General features: G+C 46.2%; 1 protein-coding gene across 1 annotated transcript in view; it reads left to right on the plus strand.

Moving 5' to 3' along the window:
• TENM4 (teneurin transmembrane protein 4) overlaps positions 1-26,574 on the plus strand; it is a 732,935-nt gene that overhangs the window by 673,067 nt on the left and 33,294 nt on the right. Inside the window, 3 exon segments of the mRNA XM_057747430.1 lie at positions 9,496-9,728; positions 13,591-13,745; positions 19,179-20,056. Coding sequence (XP_057603413.1) covers positions 9,496-9,728; positions 13,591-13,745; positions 19,179-20,056 — 1,266 coding nt within the window.

Raw genomic sequence — 26,574 nt, forward strand, 5'->3', positions numbered from 1 at the left:
ATCAGGACAAGGGATGGCATCATAGACTAGGCCCCTAGTACCAGCATCACCAAGCCTGGCCCTGTTACTTAACAGGCATCCGAGTTTCTCTGCAGCTGCCCAGAACTGCAGGCCCACAGGCCAACGTCAGGTAGAGCCTCTCTGCTCCGAAGGTGCAGTAGAGCCAGCTGTCCGCCTTTCCTGTGTAGGGAATGGGATCTGCCCATCTCCTGGGCTGAGGTCCGTTTGAGCTGGAAGGTGTTGAGGGGAGGAGGAAACTCTCTTCTGCGAGGCCTCTTCCATTTGCCTAGTATAACAGTTCTGCAAGATATTTATTACTATTGCCTTTGCCAAACAAGATAAAAGAGACTCGGGATTTAAGGAACCTTCTCAAGGTCCAGCTTGGCAGGCCCAAACCCAGAAGGCCATCACACAGCTCTGCCTCACCAAAGAATTGTCACACGGCCCAGTGAGGGCCACCTCGGCTGAATGCCATGTTTAGTTATTCCTTGGAGGTGAGTACCCACTGAGAATCTCACTGTGCGGCGCACACGGGAGTGGAAGGGAAGGCTCGCTGGCTGACCACAGCCGTCACGGCCCTCAAGACGAGAGTGTTGGTGTTCACCCACCCCACCCGCACAGGGACAAAGGAAGGAGAGGGTCTTTGGCCATGAAAAAAGCAGAAGCTCACATTCTGTGGACTCATAGGAAACCAGGTATCAGGCTGAATGAGAACCAGGCCACTGATGGGATGTTATCTGCCTTTTTTTCTCTCTTTTATGAGTTTGACCAGTGTAGACATCTGGCCGGGTGGAGGGAACTCTTGAGTATATTTGCTTTGGTCAAGTGCTCATATTACCTTTCCGTTTCCTCTGCCAGAATGGAGAAAGCCGTGGGCTAGGGCATCAGCCCACCTTGGCAGAGAAACTAAAACTGGACCACTTACTCTCCCTGGGCCTCCATTTTCATATCTTTTAAAGAAGAGACCCCCATTTTCCCTGTCCCCCTGCCACAGCTGTGGGGAGATTGTGGGAGAGAATGGGTAAGGAGGGGGGGAGTAAAGTAAATTTGGAAAGAAAAACACGTTTATCCATATGTTGTCATCTTGGTATATTTTTTTCCAGTCTCTTTTCCCAGGCCTGTTTCTCTGTGTCAGCCTCTCCCTCCTAATCAGAGCATTTCTCCAATTCTGTATTCTATTACAAGGAGGATCATGGTGGGCTGCGCAGGTTTGGGTAGGTCTCCATAGAGCAGTGTATCCACAGAGATGCAGCTTTGAGCGTGTGTATCTCTGGGAGTGCGTCTCTGTACAGGTGAGGGAATCGGCTGTTCTAGCCTCTGTCTTACCCTGGTGAAAGCAGCAGCGCAGGCCAGCCTCAGCCTCTTCCCCTGGAGTCAGCAGTGTTGCTGCAGGTGAAACCATGCCTCTTCTGTGATATGTAGCTGCTTATAAGTGAGCTCACTGACAAGTAATATCCAATACGAAATATATCAGTGTCAGAGCTGCTAAGTCTTTATTTATTATAGTATTGTACAGGACCGTTGCTGTCAAGTTTTCAGGCTGCTAATAATGCTTCTAACCCTGCTGCTAACACGTCATTCTTTCTTCTATTCCCTGCTCTCCTGTCTTCTGTCAGAAATAAAGATTTCAGACATAGGTAAGCCAACCAGTGGAGAATTTCCTGTCTCTCCCCTGCCTTGTTGCATGCCGTATGGGAAGCTGCACGTGTCAATTTCAGATCACTCAATGGCAAATGACTCCTGTGTGATTGGATCTGTTGGGGGTAAATCAGCTACCATGAGAGAAAGTCATTAATAATGGTCTGGGCAGGTGGTGAGAGCCTGGACTCCTTTCATCTCTAGCAAAGTGCAGCACTTACTTTGGGAGTTTGTGGACATGACAGACTGAGTAGTAGGGGGAGCTTTAACCTCGGCATAGTAATTTGAACACCCCAGTCTGCTTATCTTTAGAATGAATGAGGACGTTATCCTAACTGTGTTGAGTGACTCGGAGGGTCATGGTGGTAAGTCGTGAGAACATCTCCATCAGGCAAAGGACCTGGAAGAAGACAGCCTTTAGATTTGTACTTCTGTGGGCATCCCAGGTGCCTTGGCTTTGGTGGCTGGGATGCTAGGGGACCCCTCCAGAGGGTCTGCCAGCAAGGACAGAATGGGGGAGAATCTTCAGAACATTCGGACCATCCAAAGGGAGCATTCCCCAAACAGACACCTTATCACAGAGTGGATTTTGTCGTGTAGGCCCACAGCAACCCTGCAGCAAGCAGAAATGGTTCCCGAGAGGCACACCGAGAGGAATGTCTGCCTGTCAGCATCCCCTGTCACTGTGGCACTCATCTGACTGCTGGGTGACGGTCACCTCGGAGTCCCCCAGCCTCACACACATCTGGGTGACTTGCAAGTAGCCATGGCAGATGGGGATGTGGCTTGCACTGCTACCCAGTGGCTCTCAGTTATCCGCATGTGGCTCAGAAAAGTGGCACATGGGGTAGTGCTTACTTGGGGTGAGGATGGTAGAGAGAGTCAGACAGACCCCAAATCCAATAAAGATTATGTCCATGTCTATATAATTAGATATAGTGTTAACATAACAATCACATATGTTCTTTCAAGGTAATAATAATATGTAGAGAGCATTTGATGTGTTGTAGGGAGGGGGTTAAGTGTTTTACATGGATTATAGCAGCTGTTCACCGCCAGACCACCCTGTGAAGTTAGGTATTCATGATACATCCAATTTACAGATGAGAGCACTGAAGCTCCCCAATTGTGTGACCTTGAAAAACGTATTTCATCTGTCTGAGCATCGGTTTCTAACTTGAGGATAATAAAATCTCCCTTGGAGATTGTTGTAAGGGTTACAGAGGATGTTTGTAAAGTTTCTAGCATTGTGCCAGGCACAGAGGGGAGCTCTAATGATTTATTATTATTACTGTTATTATTATTAATATTATTGCTATTATTATCATCACAACAATTAGATGATGGTATTGTTGTCTCCATCTTTCCCAAGAAGGAATTCAATCCTCTTACAACCAAAGACACGTGTATTGAAGTAAATTAAATAGATTTGGGAACAAAAGAAAAAAGGAGGAAACATATATGTGATTACACATCAGATAAGACGCTGAGCTTCCTGGCAGCCAGATTAAACAGGGAAACATAATTGTTTCATGGCTTACCTTATCAAAAATGGGAAAATATGCCCATTTCTCATAGGAGGAATATTTTTTCCTGATCCTGAAATTGAAGAGATTTCCAAAGAACTTTGTGTGGATGATACTGAACTATGAATTGATATGTGCCCTCAAGTTCAATTTTACAGAAAACAGTGCATTTCATATGATGATCTTGGATGAAAACCTAGCATTTATCATTGAAACCTCCAATCAGTGGTGGTAACTGCCTGGGACAAAGCTGGGAAGAGTGAGGAGCCAGGGTGCTTGTCCAGCTTTGCTGTGTGTTCATGTGGCCTTGGGCTGGTCACTTCGCTTTTCTTGTTTCCAGTTGTGTCATCTATAAAGTGAGAGAGCTGTGGTGTTGGTACCTTTTGTTTCTGATGTTTAGCAATCTTTTGATGTATCCACGGTATGATTTCAGAGCTGGCTTCCTGCCCTCTCTCAATTCAGTGTTTTCTCAGGTGCTAAAACCTATCTCAAATGTGAACCAAAGCGGAAGGGAAAAACAGAACTTCTTTCTGCCTTCCAGTTTTCTAAAGACAATCAGGATGGAAAAGACCGGGGCTCCAGCTCTGATTTGTAACTGGCACCTGAATATTGGCAAATCCCTTCCTCTCCTAGAGCCTTCGTGTCCCCATCAGTAAATGCCAGAAGAGGATTAAAGAAATTCTAAAATTTTGCCCTCTTTGTCCATTAGCATTTACTGTTCTAGCTGCTCTCAGGGATAGCATTTGACTCCAGGCTGGCGCCCTTACCTGTGTGTGTGTGTGCCCCTTTCTTTGGCCCTCACAGCCTCAGTTCAGCCCACCATGCTGAGCATGCTCAGCACAGAGACCCCCTCAGTCCTTTGGGCATCTTCCTCCCTGCATCCCTTCAGGGAACAAGGGTCGTCACCTCTTCCCAGATCTCTCCTCTAGGGTCACAGAGGAATGTTTGAAGCCTGTTGTTCAGAAGTACGTTTAAACTCAATTCTCCATCAAACCCAGCTACACATATTACTTAACTCTAAGAGAGCCCTTAATCACCTCAGAAAATAGGTTAGACAGACAGTGTTAAGTATGACATACTTGTCTTTTCCATCGTGCAGTAACGTAAATATTCTGGAGGTTTTGCAAGGTGACCAGCTGCCGTTAATTGGGCATTTTTATTTTTTAATGGATCAGGCACTGTGCTCAAAGATTTACATTCTTTATAGAATTTTGTCCTCAGAGTAGCCCTTTGAAATAGATGTGATTATCCCCATTTCTCAGATGAAAAAACTGAGGCTCAGAGTAATGAAATAATTTGCCTAAGGTTACTTACCAAATGGGTAGCAGAGCTGGTATTTGAAAACCATGTCTCTGTGTTCCCAGCGCTCAGGCTCTTCCCACTAGTTCCAAAAACCAGTGAATCAGGTTCTGCCAGGGCTGGTATGTGATGTGGGCAAAGGATGCTCCTGCACAAGCAGATTTTATTCTGAGACAGAGGGAGAATTCTCACTCAGAAGCAGGGAATAGATTGCTTTTAGTCCCAAGAGACTCCTGGGCTCGCAGGTCCTACTGGGAGATTCCCTACATTGTCCAGAAAGAGCTTCACTGCAGCTCATTAACTTCAGGATTGATACCTTATAGCCTCTAAGATTTTATGTAGCTTCCAGAAGTACCAGGGTTATGTTAAGGAAGTAGGAAAGAATGACCGTGCTCTGTGCCAACCCTGCTCAGGATACTGGGGATCAGAATTGGATCAGACACAGTCCCTGACCGCAGAACCAGGCCTGGGGTCTTGGCGGTAGGCCATCTCCCATCTCAGGCATTTATGGTCTGCAGAGTATTCTAAGTAAGGCCCTGCTCCTCCAAGTACAGATAAGCAACATCAGCATCCTCTGAGAACTTGTTAGAAATGCAGGCTCTCAGGCCACACCCAGAACTGCTGAACTGAAATGTTAATTTTAACATGATTCATGGGTACATTAAAGTTTGAAAAGCACTGCTCTAAAGCCATGGTTTCCAAATCTGGCTGTGCCTTGGAATCACTGGAGTGCTCTTAAAGGGACAGATTCCCAGACCCAGATGTGATGGGTGAGGCTTTTTTTTTTTTTAAAAGCTTTCCCTGTGAACCTGATGTGTAGCCATGTCAAGAACCATCACCTTAACACCCGTAGCAGTGGGTGTTTCCTGTCTATAATCCCAGAAAGGCAGGTCATCATTTGCTCACTGATTCGTAAATTCAGCAGGCCTTTCTGGAATACTAACTCTGCACCAGCCCAGTGCTAAGCCCCAGGGACTTGAAGCCAGGCCCTGCCCTTGAGGAGTCCAAGGTGTCCTTGAGGAGACAGACAACTAAGCAGAAAAGGGTTTTAAGGTGCTGGAGGTACTAAAAGTATAAGCTGCTGATGGTCTAGTGGGGCCATAACAAAAGAAAGAGGGGAAAGCAGGGTCCCAGGAATCCAGGAATGGTAGTTATTCCAGATGAGGTGATGCTGGAGCTAAGTCCCAAGAGATGAGCAGGTGGTCTGGGCGAGAAAAGCAGTAGAGCTGTCTAGGCCCTGAGAAGCAGTGTGGGGAAGTAGAAAGAACACAGACTTTGGCGTCCAGCAGGTCAGGGTTGGAAATCCATCCTGCCACTCAGCAGTTTCAGGCTCTGCTCAAGTCACTTCACCTCTCTCATCTCAGGTTTCTAAATTTTTTTTTTTTTAAAGCACCTGACTTCTATGGTAGTTGTGACAAAAGTGAGATTGTGCATATAAAGTGTTAGCTCATTATCTGGGACAAATTGGCACCTGGAGGTGGTAGCAGATGCTTCCGTACCAGCGGCAGGAGGCTCTGGTGGCGCTGCGCCTGGGAGAGGTCCAGGTGCTGCTCCCGGTGCAGGTGGCCCGAGGAAAAAGTGAGGTGAAGATTGTCCAAGGGCTCTCTGCCAACTGGAAAAGGCTATTGAGCTGTGTAATTTCACTGGACCCTAATGACAGTCCTGTGAGCAGAGCAGAGTGGGGGCGTCATCATTTGACAGCTACAGGACCTACCACTTGAACGATTTAGGTGACTTGCCCTAATTGGACCCTGCATCCTCTCAGTTCAAAGCTAGCACTCTCTCCCTACACTTAACTGACCCCCTGACCTCAAATTTGTCCTTGGGCACAAAAGAGGGGGCCACAAGGATAACCCTGGCAATGCCACCCTCTTCTGGAATTCACCAATCTGAGGAACGTCACATAAGTGGCACTTCTCCAGGGCAATGCAGAAAGACATGAGCTGAAATCTCAGGGGGCTGATCTAAGTGGACATAACCGCCACCATACTCCCTCAAAGGCTTATTTTCTGCCAAGGTGGAGAGCACCCATTTATCATGAATGATATGCAAAGAAATGAGATAATCACCCCCACCTCCAGCTGTCATCAGGAAGCAGAAAGATCAAGGCTGCTGGCCCAGCATTGCAGAGTAGGATTTGAGGTCACTGCATTTTATTTAGCCAGAATCAGTGTAATCTGGGAAGATTAAATCTGTGTTGCATTATAGGGCAAGTCACAGGGGACATTTCAAGATAAACAGGACATTTTTCCTGTTACCACCACACCCAAAAGAGAAGTAAAAAAGAAAAGCAAAAAAAAAGCTAAGTAATCTGATTGGAAGTACTGTTTAAATAAGCTAAAAATGCCAGTTCTGTTCACTTAATGGCTGCTGTGGGCTGGAAGGCACCAAGCTGAGCACTGGAAATACAGAAAAGAATAAAATCCCCTCTCTTCCCATCAAGTATTGACAGGATTTGGGAGACGGACACATAAATAAATAGCCAGTGTCTTGTAACCCGGATATGAACAGATATGAATCTCAGGGAAGAAAGGTCAGGGAAGGTTTCCCAGAAAAGGTACCATTTGAGCTGACACCTGAAGAATGTGTAGCAGTGCAGCAGGCTGAGAGGGGAGGGTACGGGATAGTCCCCAGAGCAGGAAGAGCAGGTGCAAAGAGGTGTGAAGGTGTGTTTGAGGGACAGGTTGTCAGTACCGCTGAGGACAGGACATCTGTGAGGAAATGGTAGGAAGGGGGCTGGGAGGATAGAGCAACAGCCCAGCCTGAGGGCCCTTGTGTGCTGCCAGGCTGAGGAGTCTGAGTTAGCCCGTAGGACATGGAGGCTCCTGGGAGGTCCTAGAAGGGAAAGCATTGAGGTGACATGTTGGGTCTGGGGTTAGATCAGGGAGGAATGGCTAGGGGAGGACCCAGGCTGCAGGCAGAGACCTGCTTTTTATTGAGAAGGAGGTCATGAGACAGTAGGGTCAGGGCTAGAGAGGCAGGACAGCTGGAGAAGATCATATCATCTTAGTCAAATTCAGGGAGAGAAAACAGGAAGGAAAACCTCGAGTCTGGAGGCCTGGCCAGTCCCCAAGACACCGGCCAAAGCCAGGGATGGGTGTGATAAGGAACAATCAGACTAAGACCTTCAGAGAACCTGACACTGAAGATTACAGTGCCTCAGTCTCCATACGTAATTCAAAACACACTAATCTGTAAAATAAAATTTTATTTTTCAAAAGGACCCAAAACTTGCATGCCTGATGAGATGCAAAGTAGCTTTTTTTTTTAAATAAATTTATTTATTTATTGGCTGTGTTGGGTCTTTTTTGCTGTGCGCAGGCTTTCTTTTTAGTTGCTGTGAGTGGGGGCTAGTCTTTGCTGTGGTGCGCAGGCTCCTCATTGCCGTGGCTTCTCTTGTTGCGGAGCACGGGCTCTAGGCACATGGGCTTCAGTAGTTGCAGCACATGGGCTCAATAGTTGTGGCTCACAGGCTCTAAAGCGCGGGTTCAATAGTTGTGGCGCACGGGCTTAGTTGCTCCATGGCATGTGGGATCTTCCTGGAGCAGGGATCAAACCCATGTTCCCTGCATTGGCAGGCGGATTCTCAACCACTGCGCCACCTGGGAAGCCCCAAAGTAGCTTCTTTCTAGGCTCTTCTGATCCTCTCACTTGTACCTTGCAGGGGTATACAGTGCCCCTACTTTGCTGGTGCTCTAGACACCGCTCAGTCTGTGCCCTGAATCCCCTAGCACAGTGTGTGTTCCACTGTCCAGTGAAAGTGTCCAGTGCCAGGCCATCCAGGCTGAACAGAGGGAGACTCCTTTGAACCAGAAGATTTTCCAGAGACTTGGAATCCCAGAGACTACCAATATTGTGATGCTGTCTGAGGGCCAGGGGGTGATCAGGCCATGTGCAGAAACTGATCATTAGCTGCCCAGGAGTTAGCAGTCAGACTCCACTCTGGCCTAGACTTGGAAGAAATTGTAAATCATACTATGCGACAGCAAAATTCAGCCTTAATAAGAGATACCTACTCTGTAGTCCTCTCCAAATGTAAAAACAGACATAATGGCTAGTAGTTAAAATAACACTTATGATTATCAGGTACCTACTATGTGCCATGCACTGTGCTGAGTATTTTTCATATATAATTTCATATAGTGTCCCCAATACACCAGCAGGGTAGCTGTTCACATCCCCATTTTGCAGATGAAGAAAACTTGAGGCTCAGGAGGCCAGGTAACTTGCACAGATTTCAGAACTAGGAAATAGCAAGGCTAGACATGGAACCCAGACTGAGCTGACCCAAAGCCTGCACAGTTTTCCTGCCCAGTGCCTAGAGGTGGTGCCTTGTCTCCATAATCCCCCTCTATAGTCCTGGTCTAGCTTTGCTTTCTTCTGTTAGCACAGCCTTGTCTTTGTGGCTGTTTTCCAGAAACAGAACTATCACCAGCACTGCTCCTCTGTTCTGTTTCTTTTTCCTTGGCTGTTGCTGCAAACTGCAGACTAATCGTGCAGTTCATTTACGTCCGGCTGCTGGAGGGCGACTGCTGGGCTCCCGATGAGCTGACAGCAGAAGGTGGTGTTCACACTGGCTGAGTCCCATCTGGCCAAGGCCTTAGCAGTCAATCCCAGGATGGGGGCGGGGCTGCTGAAAAAGCTCGGGGGGGGGGGGGGGGGGGGGGAGGGGCTTGCGTGTCATTTTGTTTTGAAGTGTTTTTTAAAGTCAGATTCTTTCTTGTTTCTGGTCTGGATTTACAAGCCACCTCTGGTAAGCTTCACGGATAATGTTTTTAAGAAAACACATATTGAGCCCCTGATATGGGCATGACACTGGGCATCACGTCATTGGCAAGAGACATTTACACTCACAGTTGGGTGGGAGGGATAGTTAGGCCAACCAGAGAGGTCAGAAACATTGGGGGACCATCACCCCAAACAGGGGCATTGTCCCCATAAGATTTTTTTGCTTGGACTCGAGCTGCGCATCTCTGGCTGCCTGTTAGGAAAGAAGAAAGTGCTCACCAACTGGCATGTCCTTGTTTTCCAGTCACAGTCCAGCCCACAAATACTACCTGACCACAGACCCCATGAGTGGGGCCGTCTTCCTTTCGGACACCAGCAGCCGGCGGGTCTTCAAGATCAGGTCCACCGTGGTGGTGAAGGACCTTGTCAAAAACGCCGAGGTGGTGGCAGGGACAGGGGACCAGTGCCTCCCATTTGATGACACTCGCTGTGGGGATGGTGGAAAAGCCACAGAAGCCACACTAACCAACCCCAGGGGTAAGGCCTTGCTTTTAAACATCTCAGTAACAGTTATCGGGGTATTTTCCATTTCCAAAAGACATACCTGTTTATCATTTCAAAAAATGTTGGAAAATGCTGAGAACTCAAGTTTAAATTGCCATAATTCCACTTACCAGAAATATTTCCATTTTTCTATCCTCTCCCAGTCTTTTTTCTAACTGTTCATGTGTATGTAATGCTCACCAGAAACAAATAGAATGAAATCACATTAAACAACCTGTTTTTAGTAACCTTTGTTTTTTCCTAAGTGATATATCAAAAATATTTCCCCATGTCATTAAAGAGTCTTCTGTGTACTTGCTTTTAATAGCTATATATTATTCCATCAAATGAATGTCCGGTTATTTATCATACCCTCCTGCTGGATATTTATGCTGCCTTTCATGTACTGTTTGATAAAAACATGGCAGTGTATCATCTTTGCACATGTTCATGTGCTATAGGATAGGTTAACTCTAAGCTTCAATTTTGAGTCTTTCAAAAAGTTGGACCTCTTCATACCCACAATCACTTTCCATTCACTTATTCAAGCACGTATTTACTGAGTATGCAGTGCCCTGTGCTTGCATAGATAAGTTCATTGTAGCAAGAAAACAAGATTTGAACGTGAATCACTCGACAGGAGAGGGGGGAAAGTGCTCCCTGAGGTGCAAGGAGAAAGAACTGTGGGTGGGAGTCCAGAGCCGAGGGAGGCTCCTGTGCCCAGGAGACTGGGAAGGCTTTTTGGAGGAGAAGGAATCATTCTCAACAGACACCCATCAGCATGTGTATACTGCATTGCTGGCCCTAAAGCCAATGACCTATAGCGTCTAAGCCTCAGGGACCTTGTCAATAAGATAGGAGTAATAGTATCTTCTGTGTCCACATCCTAGGATTGTTCTGAGGGTCAAAATTAATATATTTTATATGATGTCCTATAAAAGTGTCATGAGTGATAGTTTTTTTTAAAGTAGTGCCAGATTTCAAAGCTTGGTTTCAAATGAAAGCTGTAGACTCGTGAAATCAGGCAGTTCTATATTTAAATTCAGACATTGCCAGCTAACAGCTGTGTAACTTTGGGTGAGTTGCTTAACCTCTCTGAGCCCCATTTTCTTCCTTACGAACTAGAAATATACTATATGTTGTAGTACAGATTAACTGTTACCAAGAATGTAAGTGCTTGCTTAGGACAGTGGTACCAGGCACATGATAAACATCCCATAAATGGTAATTCCTATTATGATTGTTATATGTACATCGTATCATGTATCATATTATTTCATATCATACGTCTCTACCAGATACCTGAAGTGGTCAGGTGGTAACTCTGTGGGGTTAAATATTGTGACACCCATGGTTAATCTCCTTCCTAATTTTGGCTTACTAATACTGAGAGAGTAACCTGGAGTGGAAAGAACACTGGGCTTGTCCTTAGGGATCCTGCATTACAGTTTTGCTCTGCCACTCTCAGTTCTAGGACCTCCTCCTCTGGGCCTCAGTTTTCCCATTAGTAAATGTGCAGATTGGGCAAATGGTCCCTGAGAGCCCTTTTGGTTGCAACATTCTGTCCTCTTAGAATTCAGAGTGTTTTTTCTGAGAATTTTTATTTTCTCAAGATCTTTCCAGTTGCTCTACACATGTGTGTTCTCCACCCTCCCCTCACACACACATACACATGCACACATGTACAGATGCGGTGACAATGAAATTGCCCCAAAGCCTGAAATTAACCCAGATAGAAATGACAAGGGTGCCACGATGTGCAGACACTGTGCAGCAGGGAGGAGAAAAGATGTCCATCTATTTAGCACAACAGAAGGAGAAAAAATGAAGTAATTAATCAGGGGATAGATCACTTCCATTAGGCTGTGCAGCCAACTTTGTAAACAAGAAACCCAGTTGTTCCTGGAGCACTCATCAGTCCTAGCAGATGGAAGAGAAAGACCAAGCATAGCCAGGCAGACAAGAAAGCTCCTGTCTCGGTGCTTAAAGAATGTAATTAATTTACATTCTGGGCAGGGAGAGAATAAAGGCTTCCCCTGCTTTGAGGCTGCCAGGTCCTCCGTGTGAGATCACTCTCCAGCCCTGAACAGCCTGAGGAGGGGGCAGGAGGAACCACAGCTCCCGTGGGTGTGCACACTCAGAGACCCTTGGGTGTCTTAACCCCACCTTCCTGACCGGTCATAGACACGTGGGTCCTGAGAGCAAGCACAGAGTGGATTTCATGTTCTCATAAGTATAAGTCGTTAATCATTATTGAGGGCTATTACAGCTCAGATGTTATTATCCACATTTTATCCATGAAGAAACTGAGACTTCGAAGTACAGTGATCCCCCTGAGGTTATACAGCTGGAGAGCTTTATACTTCAAGTGTCTCCACTTCTGTGAAGCTTTTTCTGACCCCTTCTTTCAGTTCCTGCCCCAGAGAACACGGAACAGAATGAATGAAATTGATCTCCTTTATTTCCCCATGAACCTTCCCGCCTCTGTCACTGCCTGGCTCCAGGCTCCTTCCCAGGCCTCCCCATCTAGACCCGTGTGCTCCGCAGGGGCACATCCTGTCTGTCTCTCAGCCCCAGGACGCCTGAGCAGTTCACATTTTGAGGGGGTATGGCTACCTCTCGTGATTCTAGACTTGGGTTATCACTATTACCTGTGAGTATTTTTTAAACACGCCTTGGTCTCAGTCCCAGCCACCCTATGAACTAGTATTTCCAGGAGTGAGACCAAGCAGGTATATATCAAAAAAAAAAAAAAAACTTCAGGTGATTCTGATACATGTCACTGGTTAAGAAGCACTGATTTACTAGAGTGGTTCTCAGACTTTTGTTTGTATCATTATCACCCAAGGTTCTTGTCAAAAATACAGATAGATGCTCAGGTTCCACTTGAGATTTTCTGGACCAGGTACCTGGGGGGTGCATTTTAGCAAGCTCCCAGGTGATTGTCACACACATCCAAAAGTGAGAAATATAGATCTAGAACAATCCTTTCCTTTCACAGCTGAGAAGACAATGCAGGGGCACCCAGTGGCTTGCCTGAGGTAACACAGCTGGCCAAGGAGAAAGTCAACAGGTGGGATGGTCTAACAAATGGAGGAGATGATGCTGAATAATAATTCTGACTTCTCCTTTCAGTGGGGCTTTTTTAGAAATTAAATTCACCAGTATTCCCTACACAGAGCCAAAGGATTCTTTTTTTAGGCTCTCTAATTCCGAAATAACCAATGAAACTGAAATAGTAATAGGGAACAGCCTGGAGGTCCAGTGGTTAGGACTCTATGCTTCCACTGCAGGAGGCCTGGCTTCGATCCCTGGTCAGGGAACTAAGATCCTGTAAGCCACATGGTGCAGCCAAAAAAAATTAAAATGAAATAAAATAGTAATAGATGAGAAAAATGTGAAGGATGATTGTCTTGGAAGAAAAGTAAAATTGTTGCCAAAAACGGGATTTGATTATTATAATTACAGGTCTTCAGAAGTAAGTTAATTTATATAATTTACAGTTTTGACAATGAAAATTTTCCTCCTTGCCGCTACCTCTAGTGCTTAGCAAAACTCCCAGCAGTTACGAGTCCAGGTTTCAGTGGATGGCTAACATGATAGGTGAAAATCTCCAGGGGCAGCAAGGTGGAAGGACCAGAGGCCTGGAGACTCTGAAGACCTGGGTTCTAATCTGCTTTGTACAAGCCTCTGAGCAGCTGTCTCCTTTAAAAAGGGGCATGAATGTTGTGGGGAGGAGCTAATCAAATCACAGAGGGGAGGTGCTCTGTCCTCCCACCCCCCACAGGTCTCCAGGAGTATGTGGGTTGTTACCACCTCTTAGGCTGAATTCCCTGTTTTGGCTTCTCTACCCCAGGCATCACGGTGGACAAGTCCGGGCTGATCTACTTCGTGGATGGCACCATGATCAGACGCATTGATCAGAATGGGGTCATCTCCACTCTGCTGGGCTCCAATGATCTTACGTCAGCCCGGCCCCTGAGCTGTGACTCTGTCATGGATATCTCTCAGGTAAGGAGAGAGCTTCGCCTGCTAGAGCCCGGGTCTGCCTATGCATCCTCTCACTGACACCCAGCCAGCCCACTGGCCGGTCATCTTTATATTGCACAAGGCTTGTAAGCACACTCTTGGTGAAGAGCACTAAGATGGTTAGGGCACAGCACAGAGCTCTGGAAGGTCACCATCAGAGGTGACAAGTGGGTGACAGAGGGAGGCTCAGGAGACACTGAAGACAGCTGCCCCAGGAAGCCTCGAAGGCAGCAGAGCCTCACCCAGTGTGAATTTAAATCCATAACCTTCTGAATTCCCTCTCTGGAAGCACTTACAGATACTTGAACATTGTTCTCTTTCTAGACCATAAGCTACGTGAGGACAGGAATTCTGTCCATCTTTTCCTCTACTATAGCCAGGATACCTGGTATACACAAAGCACAACCAATGTTAGTTGGTTGATTGACTGATTGAATCCCAGCTTTGTCACTCACCAAGTGGGTAGCTTTAGACAAGTTGCTGAAGTCCTTTGAGCCTCACTTTTCATATCTGTAAAATGGAAGTAATTGACATTGGCCTGGCAGAATTGCCTTGAGAATATGTGAAACAATGTATGCAGGGCTCCTAACACTGCCTGACACTCTGGAGGTGATCGATATAGAGAAATTTGTGACAGGTTTTGAAGGTTGAATAGGAGTTTGTTGGGAAAAATGAGACATTTCACACAAGGAAACAGCATGTGCAAAGGTACAAAGATGTTAATGGGCCTGGAACATTCAAGGAACATTGGAAAATTAAACACCTAGCATAGCATTCTTGGAAGGAAGTACCAGGAGTTGAAACTAGAGGCATGCTTTGAGGCCAGTTAGGGAAAGACTTACCATACTAGAGTTTGGACCTTAACAGGTGGGTGCCAGGAGCCCAGTGTAGACCCAAGAGAGACACAAGGTTCTGGCTGTTCAGCATGTCCCTGGTTTGTCCTGAAATAACTTGACAAGGGATGTGTCCTTTATTGCTAGATCCTTCAGCAGGACCCGGCTGGTGCTGAATCAGTGAACATCCATCTTGCCAACATTAGCAAAACCAAAGAAATAAGGAGGCTCAAATTACATTAAATTTTGAGTTGATGTCAGCAGTGGGCACGCTTAGCTTTCTAAACCCCCTCACTTGTAGAGGAGCCAGCACACAGGCCCTTTGCTGCTGACTGCAGACCTGCTCCCTGTGCTCAGCCGGTGGCAGCTGGGAGGCCTCCCTGGCCATGCCTGCCTCTGCCACCAATGTATCACAGAGCCCCTTCCCCAGAACCCAGGGCTGCTGCCCGTGGCCCAGCGGCCACGTCCCTTGCCTGTCTGATGCTGGTGTGGTTTCCCTCTGCACCAGCTAATGCGATCGTTATGCTCCAGCGTGGAATCTATTCTCTGCCACTCGTCTTTCCAATTTGGCTGGCTTCCCCTTGCTCGCTGGAGAGTTTCCCTCTCCAGTCTGTCAGCAAGCTTGACTCACCAATCAGGAAGCTTCCACGGCCTGAGGATGTGCGTCCAAGTATTTTCAGTTCTCAAAACGGGCCCTCCACCAGCCAGCACAGGGGGCCGAAAATTTGCAATCTACACGTTGGAAAATTGTGTAACTTTAGCTAGAGGCACTGCCAAGCAGCCAGATCAAAGGCTTGGAAGACAACGGGCATATAGTGAAGGGGGAAAAAAAACCCACACTTAAATTCAGAAATCCTGGCCTGAAATCTCTGTGCCCCTGGTCCTCACCACCTCCCCCTGAATCTAAGCATGGGATTCTTTTTACCAAACTCTCCAACACAGGCATAAACGCTTATATACACATATGGGAAGGGGCCTGGCTTTAATTCTCAGAGCTTCCTCTGTCACAAACATGCAGCTACTTTACTGTGCCGTGAGGAGCAGAGAGGTAAGGCAGAGAGATAAGAGCACAGCTTGCAGGCAAGAGTGCAAATGGGAAAACCAAGGAACTTGTACCAGCTCGTCTGGGAGGAGGCAAAGACCAGACTGGAGGAGAAACTAGAGGGAGGAGAGAGTAGAAAAGGAACAGAAGATGCTACAGCCTGTTTGAGACAGGGGTTAGTCCAGCCACCACAGACACAGAGCATCGCTCTGCCTTTAGAGTCCAAAATGATTTCCTGAGAACTTATTACGTGCCAAGCACTGTTAGAAATGAGGATACAGAAGGGTTACGTCTTCACTTTTCTTGTTTAGCTGTCACCATGATCCGTTAAGGTACCCCCATTTTATAGGTGAGAAAACGGAGGCTTGGTGAAAGAAAATGTGGTTATAAATGCAGAGCCCTGTGCTAGGTTCCCTCAGGGGTGTGGAAGTGAAATTTTTTTATGGCATTATGCAAAACACTTTGAACTTCTTTCCCCATGTGTAGAAGGTGGTAATAAATATTACATAAGAGCCTAGCACAGTGTCTGGCAGCTAATAATAGGCTGTAAATATTCATTCTCTTTGTAATTTACAGAGAATTTCCTTGTGTTGTCATGTTTGATCTTCACAACTACTCTTATGTAATATTTATTACCACCTTCTACACCTGGGGAAAGAAATTCGAAGTGTTTATGTCACTTGAGGAAGATCACACCTGTGGTCATTGGTGGACTGAGCTAGGAAGTGAGGTGTCCTGACCCCAAACCCCTCGCGCTCTCTGTGCCATCCACCAGCCGGTAATTCGCTCATGCATTGGACAATCTGTTTTTGCAAATAACTTCGCAACAAGGCAGCCAGCTCGGAGGGCTTTAAGAAAGGCACAGAATGCTCTGGAGGACAGGGCGAGGGAGCTCCATTCCATCTCAGGACGATAGGATGTGGGAGCTGAAGGGACCTCAGAAATTGTCAAGTCTCGTCCCGCCATTCTGGGGATGGGAAATGGAGCCTCTGCAGGACCATCGCTATCAGGGAGGTAAAACCAAAGACGCATAGGTACTTGGTCCAGAATCAGCATGCGGGCACTGTGACTCCAAGGGCACTGCTCCTTCTTCCCCAGGTGCCTGTGTGCACATGGGGGTACAGGAGAGAGCCGGAAAGGCCCGCTCTTCCCTCCTCCCCTCCTTCCTCTCCCTCCCCTGCCCCCCCCCCCCACCCGCCCGTCAGGGAGCCATCTTTTCATCATCATGACAGGCAGAAGGGCCTCAGCAGGCATGTCCCTACGGTGCCACAGGACCAGAGGGCATGAAATATTTAGCAGCCAGTGTTGACAGGAAATGGGCTTTAGGAAATTGAAAATTCCCCTGTCACTTTCGAGTAAACTGTGTTCTGGATGCGGCGGAAGGCGGCTGTGATGCTGTGTTCCAGAGAGCGCTGGGAAGTGTGAAGGAGGCAGCCAGGCCTGCTGCTGGCGCTCTGCCTCAGGCCCCCTGGGCTGTGGGGCAGAGGGACCCAGGCTGGGGTGAGCGGACAGGCAGGCTCCAGGAAGCACAGCAAGGGGCCGGGCGGGGCCGGGCCGGGCCGGGCGGGCCTGCACCATCCTAAGAATGGCCCTGAGCGGAAGGGGCCGGTGAAGGTGGCCGCATCTCATGTGCGTGTTATCATCTGGGTTTTTTTTTTTTTACATTACTAAACGACCACATGCACATTGCAGGAAATATAAAATATTTTAAATGACATAGAAGAAAGTTAAAATTATCTGTCATCTGAATAACAGTTAATGTTTTGGTGTATAGCCCTCAAGCTTTTAATCTCCCTTCTATCCATAATCTAATTTATTATTGTATTTTTTCCCCAATTGGGATCACACTGTGCTTACAGTTCTGCAAACTGTTCTTTCCACTTCATACATAGCAAACATCTTCCCATGTCATTAAATATCCATTTATGACATCACTTTTAACTGCTACACAGAGTATTCTAACTTATGGATGAACTAAATGTACTGTAATTTATTGCCCAGTTCTCTGTCGTCGGGCATCTGGGTTGGTTCCAGTTTTACACTATTGTTAGAAATGGCTGTGATGAGCACCTCCGTAGACAAGGGTGTACAGAGCAAATTTCTGGAAGAGAAATTGCTTATCCCAAGGTACATGCTTGTGTAAGCCCCACATTGGACTGAATGTCAAGGACTTGTGAGGGGCTCAGAAGCCTAAGGCGATGCATTCCCAGGGGTGGGGTAGATAAGTCAGCAGGAGGCAGCAGCTGGCACCCATGTGCATCGTGGCTGGACCTCATGGGGAGCACAGTTGGCAAAGGGCTTCCCTTAGTGCCAGCACCTTCCAGCGTGATATACCCAACGTCCCAGCCTCCACGGCCACTGAGGCAAGAAACAGAGCATCCTCACCTCAGCCTGGCCAGCTGCAGTCCCCTGCTTGCCCACCTGAAGGCTCCCTGTGATTCCCTGCCAGCTTCCTGACCTGGCTCAGAGGAGGCTCAGACACGGGGCCCAGGATCTCTGACCCCCTCGTTCCCGTAGCCGATGTTGTTAATCTCTCCCAGGTGGATCTGTTCTCTGAGGTTCTAGAAACCATTATGTAGAGCAAGGTTTCACCAACTTCAGTGTGTACAGGAGCCTCCCAAGGATTTTGTTGAAATGCAGATTCGGATTCAGTATGTTTGGAGTGAAGCCTACCATTCTGCTTTTCTGACCAGCTCTCAGGTGATGCCAGCACTGCCAGGCCAATGGTCACTCTTGAAGAAGAAAGATCCAGTTATGATCCCCAACCCCACATTAGAATCAGCCAGGAAACTTTCATGCCTCTGCCCGAGTGCCACACCCAGGGATCTGATTTAATTGATCAGAGGTGGGATTTGAGCACCAGTATTTTCTTAAATCACCATGGGTAATCTGAATGTGTGTGGCCAGATCTGAGAATCCCAGGTCTGAAACTATGTCAGACAGGGGCCAGGATTATTTTCTCTTGACATCTCCAGCACCTAGCCAGATGTTAATCCAGAAACTCAAAGAATTGAGAAATCATCTTTAATGCATTTAGCAACAATTCATGAAGGGTCTTGCTTAAGCCTTTGAACAACTCCTACTTCAGCCTCCAGACTCCTTCCCCTCCCACCTCCACAACATGAGCTGCCATTATTTAAGTGCTCGTGGAGGGTCAGACTCTCTACACTGCTGTCATTCCTAGTTTACAGATTTGAATACGGATGCTCAGAGAGGCAGAGTAATGTGCCCAGTGTTGTAAGTGGGCAGACTAGGATCTGAGTCCAGGCCTGACCCCAGAGTCTCTCATCTCACCTATTTTGTTTGTTATTCCTTCTTGGTGTTAGTCTAATGTAGACCATCAGATGTCTCCATGATGGCTCTTGTATGGTTTCTGTCTGATCAGGGGCTAATGCTCATGGTTGATGACAGGCTGCTGTGAGGATCAGGCAAGACTGCCTGTGCTGGCACTTGGGACAGTGTTACAGGCTCTACGGGGTGTGGAATAATCAGTGGTGGGCACCTCGCCAGGCATTTGAATGTCCATCTCTCCATTGTCAGGTTCGTCTGGAGTGGCCCACAGACTTAGCCATCAACCCAATGGACAACTCCCTCTATGTCCTGGACAACAACGTGGTCCTGCAGATCTCTGAAAACCACCAGGTGCGCATTGTCGCGGGGAGGCCCATGCACTGCCAGGTGCCTGGCATTGACCACTTCCTGCTGAGCAAGGTGGCCATCCATGCGACCCTGGAGTCGGCTACAGCCTTGGCCGTCTCTCACAACGGGGTCCTGTACATCGCTGAGACTGACGAGAAGAAGATCAACCGCATCAGGCAGGTCACCACGAGCGGAGAGATCTCACTGGTTGCCGGGGCCCCCAGTGGCTGTGACTGTAAAAATGATGCCAACTGTGATTGTTTCTCTGGAGACGATGGTTATGCCAAGGATGCAAAGCTGAATACCCCATCTTCCTTGGCTGTGTGTGCTGACGGGGAGCTCTACGTGGCTGACCTTGGGAATATCCGAATCCGGTTTATCAGGAAGAACAAGCCTTTCCTCAACACCCAGAACATGTATGAGCTGGCCTCCCCAATTGACCAGGAGCTCTACCTGTTTGACACCAGTGGCAAGCATCTGTACACCCAGAGCCTCCCCACAGGAGATTACCTGTACAACTTTACCTACACGGGGGATGGCGACATCACGCTCATCACAGACAACAACGGCAACATGGTAAACGTCCGCAGAGACTCTACTGGGATGCCCCTCTGGCTGGTGGTCCCCGATGGCCAGGTGTACTGGGTGACCATGGGCACCAACAGTGCACTCAAGAGCGTGACCACACAAGGGCACGAGTTGGCCATGATGACGTACCACGGCAGCTCTGGCCTCCTAGCAACCAAAAGCAATGAAAATGGATGGACAACCTTTTACGAGTAAGTATCAAGACCGTTTGATGCTTTTGTTTCATGGGTGCATTGTAGGATTAGAGGTAAACTGATGAAGTGTTAATTTGTGGATGTTTTTTATTTTCACTCACTTGGGATGCAAACCATGACCTGTTATATGTTCTGCATGTTAATAACCCAGATATTTACTCCTAGGAAGGAACATGGTGTAGTGGGAAAGGAGTCACAGGAGTTGGGCTTGAATCCAGCTCTACCGTGGACTTAATCTCTCTAGGCCTCAGTTTCCACCTCTTCAGATGGAAACAGTGGATACCTGCCCAGCATGCTACAGGGAGGTGATGTAGATGAAAAGTATCAATACTTGGTTAAGGGCTAGCATCTTCATGTGACCACTGTCCAGAAATGTGGCAATGGGAGAAGGAACAGCTCCATGTGGAAGAATGGTCCACATAATCAAAGCCCGCATCTTTAAGTTTCAAAAAATTTTCTTTCACTTTACCGTCTTGGATGGAGTTTATGAAGTGCCTTACATGCCTCCCTTCTCAAACACATTATACACACATAATGAAATCTTTCTTTTATGAGTCAGGGTCATTAATAAGAAACAACAGCAATGTATTTGATGCTGCCAGATGAAGACAGTTTCCAGGAGGTGAGGAAATGAGGCTATAGAACACTTCGTCCCTGCCTACAGTGATTCTAAACTGTCCTTTCATTAGCTCCTCGGCCTAATCCATAGTTTTACCACCTGCTCCCTCAGTGTGGTGCTGTCGTGTCATTGTTTCAGTCGTGGTGGCCAACGTCAGCATCTCACTTCCCTTCTCTTCATCCAGGGTAGGGCTTCTTAAGTGGTGCAGTCAGAGAACCAGACATTCAGCCTATTATAATCCTTATCAAAATTATATATATATATATATATATATATGTATATATATATCTCTCTCTCCAAGGTGTTCCTCTATGAGGTATTTTAATGATTGGACTTTGTAACATCTATTTATACTTAAATTTCTCAGCTTCTTTCTGAGGTCCTAGCCGTGTTCCACACAACTGAGACTGTCAAATATGTGACCATTAGATAAGTACCTAGAAGATGGGAAGGAACTAGCCTTGCTGCCCATCACGGGCAGGCTAGGAACTACGGTATTGCATTCAGTCCTCACAACAGCTCTAGAAGATGGGAGACAGTATCTGTTTTACAGAAACAGAAACTGAGGCTCAGAGAGGCTCATTTGTTCACTGTTGTCTAGTGAGAACATGGCAGAACAGGGATCACAACCCAAGTCTGTCTGATCCAGAGCTCATGCTCTTGCAGCTCTGCCCTGCTGCCCCTTGCTGAGTTTGCTAATCCCAAATGAACTTGAATCCTTGAACTGTAAGTTTTTCTCAAGCTTGATCAAGCATCAGTTTCTCACAATCCTAGAATCCAAAGCAAAAGAAGCCGTAATAGGTTTTTAAATACAATTTGCACCCCCCCCCCAAAAAAAAAGTCACAGCAATTTGTACAAAGTTCACTGGGTAAATTCCTTTCTCCAAACAAGGGCCTTGTTAATTACAAAGAAAAGACAAAGATCCAGGAAAACAGCAATTATCTTGATTAACTCATTGAAATGGAAATACATTAAATAATTCAATTTTCCCTCCATTGCCCAATGGAAATCTCTTATATATTATTTAGCCAATACAGGGGTTTCTTTGTCAGAGCAAGTCGGTGCACTCAATTAGTTCCCAAGGTCACCCCCTCAAATCCCAAACTGACTGCTTACACATTACTGCAGCCGTTACTCTCAACCAGCCTTGAAATTGAAAACCGTTTCCTACACTTCTACCAGAAAGCATCCCGTCCCCCACCTCCCTGTCTTCCTTGATGAAATATACAGCCGTATTTGATGTTTTATGAAGAAAGAAAAATTAGTACCATTGCTTTTCAGAAAATAGAATTTGGAATTCCAAAGTATCCACTGAGTAGCAGTACTCAGGAGTAAATGATAAAAGCCCTAAAAGAAAAAGTGAAACTCACTTTTTTTGAGATCCTACTCTGTGCCAGGCTTTCCCATTTAATCTTCACAGCAACCTCAGAAGGTAGGAATTATCAATCCCATTTTTCACAGGTGAACAAACTGAGGCACAGAGAGACTAGGTAACTAGTCTAAAATCACAGAGTGAGCACATAGCAGAGCCAGAACACAGGTCCATGCCCTTTCAACTACACTGAGTTCACCTCAATTCTTTGTAACAACTATCTGGTAGGGATTAAAATAGAACCTTTTTCATAGGGATAGTCTGAGGGTCAAAATTTCAATGAGATAGAGTACGGAAAACTCAATGTCGACTCACCATAAGTACTCAAATGATAGCTGTTGCTGTTGCTGTTATTGTTATTTCAAGCAATATTAGTATTAGTATTTCAAGCAATATTAGTGGCAGTACAAGTAATTACAGAGATGTTGTTTGGGCATGAAAGGTACTACTTGGGAGCAGCTGTGAGTCAGCTAATCAAAGGAGCAGAAAAAGGTTGTAATTGAAGTAGGTAGGAATTAGGGGGCAGACCAGAAGAGCAGAATCAGGTGTCAAGTCTGAAGGATCAAGGTATGAACTAGGAAAGGGGTCAGATCCTTAAGAATATAAAAAATGGGCTGGAAAAAGGCATGCAGAATGAGTCAAGGGAAAATGGTTCAGATCAGGCTGTGAACATAGCAAGGATACCAGATACCTATTTTCACTGGATGTTTGCCATGTGATTCAAAGGCAGACTGGCTTCCAGACCCAAGTCTCAACCAGACAGAAAGAGCATCTGACCTACCCCATTTCAGGGCGAGGTATGGGGATCAAAAAACTAAATAAATACTGAAAGTGAAAATACTCTGCAGACTGTGATGCTCCCAAGAAGGAAGGGTCTGATATTAGATAATAATATGCTATTTCACAACACAGATTGGACAGATTTTGCCAATGCACATTGCTCCAGGGAATTTCCTACTTTTAGCTCCATGAGGCAGCTTATTGGATTCTAAACCCAAATGCTCTAATATTTTTTTTTTTAAATCAGCCCAGGCTTTCCTGTAACATGGGCTATTACTGAAACAAGTTTTAAGTTGGCTTTATCGATCCTCTCAACAGATTAATACATCTAACATAAACATCACACACTTCAGGGCAACTTGACTTAAAGAATTTGTAATTCTGGGGATTCAAAGTTACTTTTCTTCCCTCAGCCCACAGGTCTGCTGGTAGGAAGCCTCAAGGGGGTCTGTAATGCCTTCTTCATCTCCAGCGTGTGGCATCATTAATTTCAGGCTTGGGCAGCTGGGCAGATGGCATTTGGTGGCTAAGAAAATGGCCTGATGAGATGAGGCAGGTTCCAAAATTGTCTTGCTGGTTGGGCATGGGTAAGTTTCATAGGGGGAACTGGCTCTGACATCCTGTGGTGCCCTGTGACAGCCCCTCTCATCCTTAAGCTCAAGCTAACTACTCTGAGACCCTAATTAATGTATCTCTGTACATGCTTGGGGCTTGCCACCTAGTAGGTGCTCAGTAACTATTTTATGAATGAAATTTACATTCAGGAGAGAAGGGAGATGAAGGGAAGAAAAAACATGCTGCAGTGAGAAAAATACTAGGTTTACATCACAGCTCCAGCACTATCGGTGCTCCCAGCAGGAAACTGAATTCAATTCAAACGGTTCCAATGAAGAGACTTGGCTTCCAGTTTTTGCCTGAGGATGTAAGAGCTACACAGAGTATTGTTCCCAACTTTACAATGAAAATAAGCCAGACAAATAGCAAATTCATGAGTTTTCCTTGAACTCCTTCTCTGAGGCCACAGGGCAACCAAGTGGCTGAATCCAAAGAGAGACAGAGTGTCACATCACAGACAAGATGTGAGCATTAGCTTACCTGGTAGATGCAACCAGTCCCTGGTGTTGTGGAGAAAAACCTGGCCTCTGTTCACTGATGCCAAATAGAAATACGGAGACAGAGCTTTGGAGGAGTAGAAAGGAATAGCTTTATTACTTTGCCAGGCAAAGGGGGAAGACAGCGGCTAGTGCCTCAAGAACTGTGCCCCCCTCCCTGGGGAATAGGGAGAGGTCTTATAGTCGGGGCTCGTGGTCAGGGGCAGGCGATAAGGATCAAGGCAGTAACAGTCTTGCATTCTTCTGATGCGTCTGTGGTAAGGTAAGTAGAAGTAAGCATCGTCAACCTTCAAGTCCAACTGGTCTGGGGTCTACATGCTTGTGGGCGGCATATCATTAATCATTATCTTCTCCCACCTGGAGGGGGTTTCAACTTCTGCAAAATAGCTCAAAGATATTGTTGTGTGTATTGTCGATGGGGAAACAGGACCTGCCCCAAGGCTGTTCTTGACTGTTTCTCCCAGGTCTCACTCATCCCTTCCCTTCACTAATTAACAACTGCTTGAATCTGCCCACTGGAACTCAGGGGAGGTTGTGGAGGCTGAATAAAGGCTGTTTTCCTGTAATCAAAGAAATAGGGGACACAGAAAGGCTTTGTGCCCAGGAGCGCCGCAGGGCCCTGCTCGGTATCACTAGGAAGAGAAGTTCAACTTGGTGAATCTAAAAAGGCTCAGGGTGTTCTGGCAAGAGCGTATGAAGCCCTTGGAGCCTGCAGAAATTGGGAGAGTCCACATCCTCCAAAACTTTTCTCCACAAACCCCACTAGATACTGACAGATAAGATGAAAGAAAATATCCTTTGTGGTAGACCTGGGGGAGGGGTACAGCCACTGCTCAGGGAGGGGCACAAATTTCTACCTGCTCCACCCAGAGCCCTCTCACCTGATCTCCCACGTGGAACAAAAGCCTTAATCTGTGGAGAGGAGGGCAATGAACACTATTCTACTTAGGCACTGGTGGAAACCCACTGTAGCTGAATGAAGGAAGGAAAAAAATGTGTAACTACTGCTGGAAGAGGAGCAGGAATACGTAATGGGCCCAGAAGGACAGCCTGAAAGAGGCAGGAGCCCTAAAGAGGCCACACTTCTGAGACTCCAGGATACATGCAAATGTAAGATTGAGGTATAATCAGAACAAAAGAGAATTCTCTCAAGCTCACCACCCACCACCGCCTGCTAAAAAGCCAAACATAACAATGAAAAGCAGAATACTACTGGGAAAGAGATGAGAAGGATACAAGAGCCTAAAAAGAGACCACTTTCTAAGGCCCTAGCACAAGGAAGGGACCTAAAACTGAGAATAGAGTAGCTGCAAATAAAAAAAATACCTTCTGGCAAACCAGTTTCACACCCTAAACACAAGGTATTGCTGGAGGAATATGAAGCCTGGGATGCACTAAGGTTAAGCCTAGAAGTAACAGATTTCAAAGCCAGCCCAAATCCTAACTAAATTAACTTCAACTCTCTCACTAAAGTCTGAGCAGGAGGAAACTCATATTCCCACCCAAAATCTATTACCTTAGTCTCTACTGTGTTACACAAGATGTCACACTTTCAACTGAACATACAGAAAGGCAAGAAAAAGCAACATACTCCTAAGAGACAAAGGAATCATCAGAAATGTCATGGTCCGAGTGCAGGTTGGAAAAGAATTTCCAGACACAAGGCAGAGTGCAAGAAAGATAGAGTTTATTAAAGAGAAGGAATGCTGCAAGAACAGTGGGCTGACTTCCTGGAAGCCAGGGAAAGTCGACCCTGAGCATGGGTTGCTTGCCTGTTTTTATAGCCAGGGAACCTTCAGTCATCTGCTGACTGGGCAGAGTATGTATACTTTTAGTGTGCTGAGTGGGAGAAAAATGGGACAGATATCTTTCCTTATGTGGGATGGGCAAGGGACATGGCGTGCTGCTTGGGAAAGTTTTGGGACATTGCATTTGTTGCATTGTACAGAGTGATAGGAGTCCTGTAGCTCTTTGTTCTGGCAATATTGGCCCTTTGAGTCTATCTTGTTCTTTGTCCTTGGAGCACACCACAAGAACCACACTCAGATAAGACACAGATGTTGAAACTATCTTTCAGGAATTTAAAATAAATAACATTATGTTAAAGGCTCTAATAGAAAAGGTGAACAACATGCAGGATCAGATGGATACTTTCAGCAGAGAAATGGAAACTAAAAGCGAGATTTGATCAGAAATGCTAGAAATGAAGAACACAGTTACAGAAGTGAAGACTGCCTTTGATGGGCTTATGAGTAAACTTGACACAGCTGAAGAAAGTAGAAAGGTCATTAGAAATTATCCAAACTGAAACACAAAAAGAAAAAAAAAGGAATGAAAAAAAAAACAGAATAGGACATCCAAGAACTGGGGAACATCAACTAGTTTAATATACATGTAATTGGAATTCCAGAAGAAGAGAGAAAAACAAGGTAGAAGACACTTTTGAGGAACTAACGGTCGAGAATTATCTATATGTAATTATAGACACCAAACCACAGACCCGAAATCTCAGAAAACACCAAACAGAACACACACACACACTATACACACATACACCTGTGCATATCATATTCAAACTGCTGAACACAAAAGAAAAGGAGAAAATCTTGAAAACAGTCCCCAAAAAAAGGC

Source organism: Hippopotamus amphibius, chromosome 9 (assembly GCF_030028045.1).
Source record: "Hippopotamus amphibius kiboko isolate mHipAmp2 chromosome 9, mHipAmp2.hap2, whole genome shotgun sequence".
Lineage (NCBI taxonomy): Eukaryota > Metazoa > Chordata > Mammalia > Artiodactyla > Hippopotamidae > Hippopotamus > Hippopotamus amphibius.